The 11,656-nt window shown below is 43.6% G+C and overlaps 1 protein-coding gene across 1 annotated transcript in view; it reads left to right on the top strand.

Annotated features, from left to right (window-relative positions):
- The first annotated feature begins 403 nt into the window (after nucleotides 1-403).
- The window catches only part of HRH3 (histamine receptor H3), a 16,258-nt gene continuing 5,005 nt past the window's right edge, over nucleotides 404-11,656 (top strand). Inside the window, exons 1-2 of the mRNA XM_018559964.1 lie at nucleotides 404-954; nucleotides 6,635-6,801. Of these exons, the coding sequence (XP_018415466.1) occupies nucleotides 711-954; nucleotides 6,635-6,801 (411 nt within the window). The 5' untranslated portion in view covers nucleotides 404-710. The remainder of the gene's footprint in view (nucleotides 955-6,634; nucleotides 6,802-11,656) is intronic.

Below are 11,656 nucleotides of genomic sequence, written 5' to 3'. Positions count from 1 at the left end.
CACTAGAACAGATGGGAAAGGAAGAAAGAAATAATCAAGGCTATAGAAATATAACAAACATACTGACAATGGCTCAGGTTATATTGAAAACTCTAATTGGATTTAAACATTGTACTTTCACATGAACAGACACCCTTCTAGTGAATGCCAAATACCCAAACAGCCCCTGTAAGCAGTGCCAGATCCCGCTACATTGTTCAGCAAGGACTGAGTTAAACAAATTCTTTTCAAACCTGATTTCCAGCTGATTGTGTCTGATATTTATAACCAAGCTCCTCTCCCTCGCTCTCGGAGAGGTTGTGGAGTGTGTGAATTGTGTGAGGTTCTTTGGCTGGAGGTGGGAGGGAGAGCAAGGGAAGGAGGGAGGTTCAGTTCTACAAGAGAGATGTTGGGAGGAGGTGTCTCTTCATTGCTGGAGTGGGGCAGAGATTCAGGTGGTAAGAGAAGCAGATGGGCTCAGACAGATAATAACTAGCCTCTCAGACAGCCACTGCATACAAGAGCTGGGCTCTTCTGCACAGACCAAAGTTGATTTGGCAAGGACCATGAAAAGAAAAATGCCTTTGGATATTCATATATCTCCACCTCAAGACAGCCAGGTTCAGTTCCACTGTCCATCTACGATGGGAAGCTAAGGATGGCCAATTTGTTGACCTTATATATGGTTACTATGCTCTCCACCTAGAGATTAATATAGCTGTGGTGCTGAAATGGCCAGCACCCAGCAAACTTGGCATCTCAATGAATCCTGGAAGGGCAATGGTGGAGGAACCAGCTTTCCGGGCAACTTTGCTTTCTCCTGGACTGTATTCTTGGCTGTACTCATGGGCATCTTGATAGCCACCACAGTTCTGGGAAACGCTTTGGTTATGTTGGCTTTCGTGGTAGACTCCAGCCTTAGGACTCAAAACAACTTCTTCTTGCTCAATCTGGCCATCTCTGACTTTCTAGTAGGTAAAGTATCAATCTATTTACCTAATAACCATCCAATGCTGTTCATTTATATAAAGCCAACAGAATGTCATCACTTCTGTGAAATCAGCGACATAACTAATTTAGGTGAATGGCAATTAACCAATTTCAGATTGCGGAAAGAGATTTTAACACCCAGAGGAAAACCATATCTCGGGAACTTTCTCTTTAGATGTTTTGATTTATTTCTAATGTGCATGGAAATTAAATCTAGGTTTCACAAGAACAGACAAAACACATTGCATTGGCTGGATTCATGTTCATTTGCTTGCTAGCTATAAAGGTCGGTTTAAAAAAAACACTTAGCAATGTGCAGTGACTCAAAGTAACCAATTAGAACCATATTGCACTGATTTGACAGCAGTGGGCTGCTTACCCATGAGTTACTGTACTTTGCACACAATCCCTGCCTCTAAATTGTCTCCTGGACAAACCAAACTGTATAAATAAACATTTGCTCCAACATATATATTACATTTAAGGGTAAAGAACCCAAAAAATATGTTTTATTCATAAAGTTAAGGATATCAGCTATATGTATCCTTCAATGCACTGCAAAACATATATATATATATATAGATAGCTTTAATTTACCGTGAAAAAGTACCAGTGGGTACATCCCCCTACTTCTTCCTTCAATGGGCTGCATTGCAAGGAAGAAAACCGAGCACGGCTTAACAGTGGCAGCCTCATAGCTGCTTCTCAGTACTAACCAAGCAGCCTGTCGGTAGAAGTATCGTGTGGGTAGTAACCTGCAGGTTAGCCACCAGGGGAAAATTGAGGAATTCTTTAAATATCAAGGCTCCTAAATAAAATAATTTGATGTTATAAAAATAAAGTTTCCATATTGTAGCTTGAAGGTTACAACAACATTGCTGTGAAGGAGATAAGACATTGTCAAGCATGACATAGTAGATGGTTACCCAACCCACATAGGAGATGTGCAAGCTCTTCAGCCTAAACTCTACGTAAGCCCTACTTGAACTATTTTAAAGGACCAAAGCTCAGTGTTTTATTTTGTTTTTGTCTCCTTTTTGTCGCTCAATGTGCATTTCTAAAAGTCCTTGGAAGGCTGCCGCACTTGTGACGATTTAGTAAATATGACAAAATGGACCATTTCCTCTCCAGGTCATTACCATCCTGGTCCTATACAGATACGCAGCCTTCCTGAGAAACCGATTTTCCTGCAGAAAGTGTAGGGGAGTATACAGTTTATATCCCTGGCCATCTCTGGCTTGTGAGCTATTTCTTACAAATCATTTCTGACAGGGTTAATTATCAATGTCATTTTCACTTTTGGCTGTACTTGTCAAGTAGAATTCTGGATCCAGAAGGTTCGTAAATAAAATGTGTGATGCAAAAATAATTGGGTTTGCTTTACACAGGTCTTAACGTTGATATCAGCATTAAAGACACATGGGGGCATCCTTTTCGTGGGCGGCGGGCATACATAGACCAATCTGTCACGCAGAGCAGCATTCATTGAGAGGTCTGTCCACCTTTACTGGAGCCAAATCTCATCAGAGGCTGATGAGATCTCTCCTTGCAAATTATCCAATAGCAGTGAAAGGTTTGTTTCCTTTTCAGTGATTGTTTGCAGATATTTTATAGCATGTTAGAACATTCCTGTGTGCAAAAAGAAGTAGCTGCTTACCAGCGCTCTACATACAGTCTGCTGTTTAGCCCTAGGTGGACCAAATATTCAAAACTGATTGCCTTTCTTGCATTTATTGGACCGTGTATGGCCACCCCTGCGTAGGAAAATGTTCTAAACTGCAGGATCAACTTGTCCTACAATAGCAGTCACACCTGACTCATGGCTTTGCTTTGGCACATGCACTTTAAAGCTGCACTCTAGGCATACAGATAAATACACAGAAGAAATAATGGAGCTGGTTTACCTGCCAAAGGATTTGCATTTCTACCCATACAGTTCTGAGATTTACACAGCTCTTCCACACAGCACGGCCCCATCTGTCAGGGGATGGTACCTGATGGTTCCCTGCTGCAGTTAAGTAGCCCGAACATTTCTTCTCTCTGCTCCCTACTCTGTGATTGGACAGTGAAAAGAGAAGCAGCAGACTGAAGAGCTCATCTCCCTGTTATTCTGCACTCTCCTCCCATCTGAGTGTTGCTTGTTAGCACATGAGCACTGCTTAATGGCTTATTGTGCGTCTGCTCCCTCTCCTAGGCTGAGCTCTGCCATACAGAGACAGAAAGATGATATTAAATTAGATCCAGGTAATTGTGTGGATCAGGTTTACTGCTTCTCAGTGGCTTTGGCTTGACATACATCTAGCATGACCTATGCACCTGTAGGTCCTGCTGGTCTAGAGTCTCCCTCCTTTCCCTCCTCTGAGGCTTTCCATGGCAGGGCGAGTCCCCACCTTCCTAAACATTCATCTATCTCATCTGCAACTTTTCCCTCTAAATTAGTTTTATTTATTCTTTCCGCCTTTTCTTGTCTCCAGTAAAACATGATATCAGGGGCCAGTGCTCAGGGGACCAGCTGTTTCTTCAGGAAGCCAAAACCTTTAAACTTTAAGAAGCGCTATCCACTGTAAGTGATTTAATCGGCATTTGCTATAGCTAAAAAACATGTTTCCCTTTAGAATCACTTAAACAAAATCCCTGGGCATGTGAGAAAGGAAATAACTGAAGAATGGTTGTGAGCCATGTAAAGCCATAACCTCCTATACATGGCCATATTGTCGCTGTTCTGCTATAACCTGTCAAACAACCAATAAATATTTTAGTAGAAGAAGAAACGGTCACATCTCCGGTATCATCGCTCAGAATAATTATTTATTTGGTGCATACGAGTCCATGTCGCAGTCCCCACTGCGGTGCTTAGGTGGGCACTGCAACATGGACTTATATGGATCAAAATTCTATTCTAAGTGATGATACCGGAGATGTGATAGTTTCTTGTTCTTGTGAAGTGCTGCAGAGCGCACATGGACTCATATGGTCTGCACCCGGAGTTCCCAAAGCTGTTTGGAATCAGGATTGGAGTTCTGTGAGCAGTGAAACAATATATACTCTGCTAACTGATAAATATTGCCACAAAGTAATTGGGTACAGATGCCCCTGATGTTCCTTTGCTCTTATGGCCGATGCTTCTTTGCTCTTATGGCCGATGCTCCTTTGCTCTTACGGCCGATGCTCCTTTGCTCTTACGGCAGATGTTCCTTTGCTCTTATGGACGATGCTCCTTCGCTCTTATGGGCGATGCTCCTTCGCTCTTATGGACGATGCTCCTTCGCTCTTATGGACGATGCTCCTTCGCTCTTATGGACGATGCTCCTTCGCTCTTATGGACGATGTTCCTTTGCTCTTATGGACGATGCTCCTTCACTCTTATGGACGATGATCCTCTGCTCTTATGGCCGATGCTCATTTGCTCTTATGGCCGATGCACTTTGCTCTTATGGCTGATGCCCCTTTGCTCTTATAGCCGATGCTCCGTTGCTCTTATGGACAATGCTCCTTTGCTCTTATGGCCGATGCTCCCTTGCTCTTATGGCCGATGCTCCCTTGCTCTTATGGCCGATGCTCCTCTGCTCTTATGCCCGATGCTGCTTTGCTCTTATGGACGATGCTCCTTTGCTCTTATGGACGATGCTCCTTTGCTCTTATGGCCGATGCCCCTTTGCTCTTATGGCCGATGCCCCTTTGCTCTTATGGCCGATGCTCCTTTGCTCTAATGGCCGATGTTCCTTTGCTCTTATGGACGATGCTCCTTTGCTCTTATGGCCGATGCTCCTTTGCTCTAATGGCCGATGCTCCTTTGCTCTAATGGCCGATGTTCCTTTGCTCTTATGGACGATGCTCCTTTGCTCTTATGGCCGATGTTCCTTCGCTCTTATGGACGATGCTCCTTCTCTCTTATGGACGATGCTCCTTCGCTCTTATGGCCGATGCCCATTTGCTCTTATGGCCGATGCACTTTGCTCTTATGGCCGATGCTCCCTTGCTCTTATGGCCGATGCTCCTCTGCTCTTATGGCCGATGCTCCTCTGCTCTTATGCCCGATGCTCCTTTGCTCTTATAGCCGATGCTCCTTTGCTCTTATGGCCGATGTTCCTTTGCTCTTATGGCAGATGCTCCTCTGCTCTTATAGCCGATGCTCCTTTGCTCTTATGGCTGATGCCCCTTTGCTCTTATAGCCGATGCTCCGTTGCTCTTATGGACAATGCTCCTTTGCTCTTATGGCCGATGCTCCTTTGCTCTTATAGCCGATGCTCCTTTGCTCTTATGGCCGATGCTCCCTTGCTCTTATGGCCGATGCTCCTCTGCTCTTATGCCCGATGCTGCTTTGCTCTTATGGACGATGCTCCTTTGCTCTTATGGACGATGCTCCTTTGCTCTTATGGCCGATGCCCCTTTGCTCTTATAGCCGATGCTCCTTTGCTCTTATGGCCTACGCTCCTTTGCTCTTATGGCCCATGTTCCTTTGCTCTTATGGCGGATGCTCCTCTGCTCTTATAGCCGATGCTCCTTTGCTCTTATGGCTGATGCCCCTTTGCTCTTATAGCCGATGCTCCGTTGCTCTTATGGACAATGCTGCTTTGCTCTTATGGACGATGCTCCTCTGCTCTTATAACCGATGCTGCTTTGCTCTATAGCCGATGCTGCATTGCTCTTATAGCCGATGCTGCTTTGCTCTTTAAAGCTGATCACACACTTTACAATCTGTTTTTCAATCTACAAAGTTAAGGTTGAATGGTGCAAAAATGAAATGAGCGATTACATAACTTGTGTTGTTATAGGGGTACTCTAAATTAATTTTGCATATGCTTCCTCTCCATAGTGTTGGAATTGCGTTAAATATCAAGATATGCAGATTGGCCACTAGAGGGAGTTCTCAGCGGCTCATTGCAAGTTCTCGTTCTCTGCGGTACAGTGCGACCCTTGTGTATCACCGCACAGCAGAAAGCAGAGCCAATGTACATATAACAAGCAACTATGGGTGCCCTTTGCACATATATAATCACAAACTATACATAGAGACAAGGTTTTTAAAACATTAGCACAGTGACAACATTATTTAGTTAGAACATTAAAACTTGATCTCTTTTATATGTATCTACAAAAATTACATTGAAAAGACTATACAGTCCCACCCCCACTTAAAAAAATGTTTTAAAAAAGTAGCACAAGCATTCATAAAATGTAAAAAGCAGCTCAGACTGCAAAAGTCACCCTCTCCTTTGCTGTTGTCCCGGGCAGGACTAGCTTTTCTCCATAAGATGTCCTCAGTCTTCCTAGTTGAAGGAAGTCCAGTGTCATTCAAGCCGGATCACTGAGGACATACTGTGAGTGCAGGGCATCACGGATCTGACCCCTGAGGTGGCTTCATTAGGGTGCCCTTCATTCACAGTGTCGTCACATCAGCACCGCTCTCTGCATCACTGAGGACTACCAACAGCCAGGATATAAGAGGAAGAGTACCCTGTGCACCACATGACTGGCATGAAGACTTCTAGAGAGGTAAGTATAAAAAAAATACTGCTGGGGGCTTCTGGAAGGGGGGAATTTTGGGTGGGTGGAGCCCAGAGTTGGGCTTAATACATTGTGTAATATTGAGTAATATATTGTACAACCAAACTGCAATGTGCGTTGTCATTTGTTTAATTTGTATTTCTCTTACTCGTTGCAGGAGCTCTGTGCATCCCCCTCTATGTTCCCTACGTCCTCACTGGCAGATGGAGCTTCGGCAGAAGCGTCTGCAAACTGTGGCTTGTACTGGACTACTTACTGTGCACCTCCTCAGTTTTTAACATCGTCTTGATCAGCTACGACAGGTTCATCTCAGTAACCAGAGCGGTGAGTATGCAAGGCTCTGGCGCAGAAGCGGTTAAATGTGGCTGCAAGAAACTGCCAGCTCCCGTTGAATCGAATATAAGCATTTTAATGCAAATTGCACTGCCAGGAGTGCGATATACAATGTAGCATGTATAGATTAACCACGCTGTATTCCAATAATCACACAGGAGTTCTCAGCTGAAGATTATGTAACCACCCAACAAGATATAAAGCTCTTTTGTTCAGTATACTGGATATCCTGATCTTGTAATTTAATTTGTGGAAATAGAATGCAATTCAATGCTTGCAAAATCCACAAGCGGCTTTAGTTTAAGAATTAAGCACAACTGGATTGCCAACTGTATACACAGCAGACATGCACATACTGGATTTGTTTTACCTGTCTAATAATGTGTATGTTAATGCGCATATCTTGAGATTCACCTACCCTCACTGTGCTATGGGTCTGTGTAGTAGAAGACAGTTCGCTTGCTCCCCCCCCTGCTGTCTGGACCACTATTGATTCATACTATAGGCTGGATTCGCACCACTTGCATTGCACTTTGCACAATGACCTTTACATGCACTTGACTTGATTGACATAGGATTTTAGTTAACCTGTTGTGTTGATTTGTTGATTTGCATTTTTTTTAACTGTAGGAGCCAAAATACATAATTTTTTCAGCTTCATGTTTAAATGTAGTGTCTTTTATTTTCATCTATTGCACGCCAACAAACAATGGCAGTCAATGAAGTCAATGGCACAGCAGCCACGCCCCCCACTGCAGTGCGATCACCCGCACTCGGAGCGCAGGCACATTAGTGCCTGCGTTTCGGTCCAGTGCTATCTGCAAAAATACTCCAAGCACTATTATTGCAGATCGCACTGGACCAATGTGCCTGCGTTTTGGGTGCGGGCGATCAGCATGCCTGCGGTACCATTGATTTCAATGCACCGCCACGCCCCCTCCAGCCCCTGAACGCAGGGAGCCGGCCGGCTTGCGTTCCAGAGGCCGAACACTCTGGAAAGCGGACTTTGTTGTGTAAACCGGCTCTTATGGGAAAGTATCGTTTTTTTTCAGTGAGCTAATTGTTTTTAGTTATTATTGCAGTGTTTAGCTTCAAATAGATTTGGTACGACTTCCATAACGCCCTTCCATAATTGTGTTTATTTCATAGTTATTGCAATTACCATAAAGACTAGAGGGGGCTCCCAGTAGCTCAGAGCAATTACATTTTTTTATTCATGAACAACTGCTGAGATAGCCACACAGCCGATTCACAAATGTGGATAGTAAAGCAAAGCGGTAATGCAGAACTATTGTGTGGCATTGTAAAACGGGATGCAGAGCCGCCTGATACATTATAATCACTTGTTCCTGTCTCCATGGACATATATAGTTCCAGCTCTATACCACATACTTATACAAGTTTTCAAATCAATGCACATTGATATCATTACTTACTGATATATTTTACATGAGAGAGAAAAGAACTCCTTTAGGAGTTACCCATATCTTATAGCAGCAAAGGCACCTTTAGAAATATTTAGTGATGACAATCTACAAACACATACTTCTAGATAGTTTCCGGCTTCGTATTCTTTGTATACCTTATGTTTCTTTTTTCCCCAGTCTTCTGACAGTGGCCATTTTAACTAAGGGCAGGTTAATGGATCTCGCTTAACTTCCTTGAACTCTGGGACATGTGACCATGCACATCATCTCAGGGAAGGGAAAAGCCTTTCCCTGAGATCTCGTGAGATTACAGATATTTCCCAGCAATGCTCTGCTGATGTAACCTTCCCAGTACAGGATCACCGAAACGAAAATGTCAAAACAAAAACGAAATGAAACTGAAATGAAAAAAAAATGTCAGGCCGAAACCAAAATCAAAACTATTTTCTATTCTAACTTTTTCACATTTTTAAAAATATGTTATTTTTATTTATTTTTATCAACTTTTTATGCACGGCAACCAACCAGCTTCTCTCTTTCATTTTCAAAACTTAACTGAACAAACTGAAGAGAGAAGCTGATTGGTTACCATGCACAACTGCTCCAGATTTTGTCTGCTCCTGTTTTTATTAATTCCCCCTAATGTCTTTTTCTGTATCCCCTGTTATCAATGAACAGGAATCCTCTATACTGAGTATTCCTATTCATTGATAACATGAGGACAGAGTGTGTTTACTATAACCAATCATGAATGAACAGGAGGTGATGTAGATCACTTCCTATTCATTCATAATTGAAGATATAGTAACCATACTCTGTCCTCAATTATTTACAAACACTCAGCGATCACGGACTGCTTGTACCCGCTCTCCATCCTGACAGCTGTCACAGGAGGCTGAGCAAGCGGTTCGGGAGGAGATCTCAGCCTCATATGACAGCAATGACTGTCTCCGCCCACACTGCCGCTCTCCTGATCTGTGACAGGAGGCTAAGCGGTGCGGGGAGGAGAGGCCCTGGCCACTAGTAGCACTCTCCTCCTGCAGTGCTCGACCCCCTGTGAAAGTTTCTCTCCTCCCCCGCTGGGACACAGAGCAGCGCCCAGCCGGGACGAGAGAAATTACGCATGCACCACTATATCGGCCAAAAAATTTCAGCCGATATATTTCGGCGGCCGACATATCGGTGCATTCCTACTTCCCTAATCCCTACAGGATTTAATGCTTGGGCACAATTACATCATTTGTGCCAAAGTGGACCCGGAAGTGTAAAAAAAATTAATTGTAAGTAAAAGAAAAATATAATGTCTGTTTATTTAATGAATGTGAGATGATTCCATATCAGCATGCAGAGCTGTATGCTGATGTGATTTTTAGTCAAAGGGGGTAAAGTTCCACTTTAAGGGTCAAATTTGGGTCAGCTGTTTGGGTTCTGAGGGCTCATATTTTTAGGGTTAGGTAAAGTGTTAGGATTCGGGTAGGGGGCAGGTTAAACGATAGGGAGATTGAGGATTGAGCATTGAGGATATATTTGAGGTCATGGATGATCAAGGATGCTGAAACTTAATATGCTGACTTATGGTGCTGCATGTTACCTTTATACTGCCACTCTGCCTTCCCATTGCCCTGATGGAGCCCCTCTGGAGACATTATGCATATGCTGAATTTCTAATAGTCTTTATATGCCTCGGGTTAGGAATGCTGCCTACATTCAAAACAGCTCAGGCCTAATAAAACACCAAGTACTGTATTGTGGGATCGGTGAAGGAGTGTGCACATTTGCCCTATGACTGGCAGTAGTCTGGACCTCCAAGCAAGGCCCGGCCTCGAGGCGGCAGGGAGCAGAGTGGCGGCAGGGATTCCTAAGCACATGACATGCTTAAATTGTGCGTGCATCTTTCTGTGGGGATTCCCAGTTTGTGATTGGGATAAATACAAGCCCCATAACTTTTAAGCAAACAGTGGCAATGTGCAAGATCCTTTTGACCATGCTGCCCTTCCCACTTACCTTCTCATCACTGATAGTGATGGGCTCGGGCGTGTTCGCAAGCGCCTCGTGCCGAGCCCGCCAGGAAGCCTTCAGCGCGCGGGGCCAATCACAGGCACTGAGACATGTTCCCGGTCCGCAGCTGCAGAGATCGGAAAATGTCTCAGTGCCTGTGATTGGCCCTTCGCGTTGACAGCTTCCCGGCGGGCTCGACACGAGGCGTTTGCGAACACGCCCGAGCCCATCACTAATCACTGGCAGGGTTATTCACAAAAGGGTGAAGAGTTTGGAGAAGGCAGGAGAAGTGAACAACCTAGGACAACATAGCTGAACTGGAAAGTGAGCTGAATTGGAGAATTTTTCCAAATCAGCTATTTTGGCCAAGATTGTTCACTTCTCCTGCCTTCTCCAAACTCTTCACCCTTTTGTGACTAACCCTGTGAGACTCTTCTCCTCCCTCCAACTGTTAATCACTACAGGGGATCTCCAGCCAGGTACTGTTATCCAGCAAACTTTGCAACCAAGTTACAAATCAGTTTACCTTCACTTGGAGCTCCATAAAATCCATTACAGTTAAATTTAATAATGTTTACTAGGTGTTTGCTTTTGGGTCTGAAGTCATTACTGAGTACTGACATGATTTTGTTATGGGCAACCTGCTTCACAAAGAACCACTACAGCTGGCAGGAAATACCTTAAACTGTTTTTGTATTTGCTTCCTTTATTTCCCTCCACTGGAGGCTGGGAGGAGGTGGAGCGGCACTCTGCAACAATTAGTCTCTGTAGCATTTCAGAGTACTAGTAAATTGCGGAGAGGAGTAGAAATCATAGTAATGATTTGGTGGGTGCTTTAAATCTGCAGGCGGGAAGGGTCCTTGACAAAAAAGTGGTACTGCTTAACTTCAGTGAAGAAAAGGTTAGGTCATCTACCTGACCGCAAAGTCTGGATCATAAAGCAAGAGTTGCACTCCTTTGCAGTGAGTTTGCTTTAAGTAAAAGCCAGTTTGGTTTGATATATATGGCTTATAAGTAGTGGTGACCATTGTAAAGTGACTGACTGCTCATGACAATCACGGAGGTGCTACCAAACAAAGAAGAGTCCAAAGGCGTTTTTATTGGTAAACAGCATCAAAGTGCCTTGTGTCATGTTTTGGGGGCAAACCCAATTGCTGACTGACCATTCCCTAAGGCAGTGTTTTTCAACCTTTTTTGTGCAAAGGCACACTTTTTTCATGAAAAAAATCACGAGGCACACCACCATTAGAAAATGTTAAAAATTTTTACCTCTGTGCCTATATTGACTATATATAAAGTAATTCTCTTGAATAGGAATCAAATAAACACAAAGAAATTATTTTATAATTACTTTATTATGAAATAATAAAGTATTTTATAATTGTTCATATTTCTGTTCAATCCATGACTTAACTTCACAC

This window comes from Nanorana parkeri, unplaced genomic scaffold (genome assembly GCF_000935625.1).
Source record: "Nanorana parkeri isolate BGI_ZX_2015 unplaced genomic scaffold, ASM93562v1 scaffold17, whole genome shotgun sequence".
In the NCBI taxonomy this organism is placed as follows: Eukaryota; Metazoa; Chordata; class Amphibia; order Anura; family Dicroglossidae; genus Nanorana; species Nanorana parkeri.
Note: the sequence above shows the minus strand (reverse complement) of the source record. Positions and strands in the feature narration are given on the sequence as shown.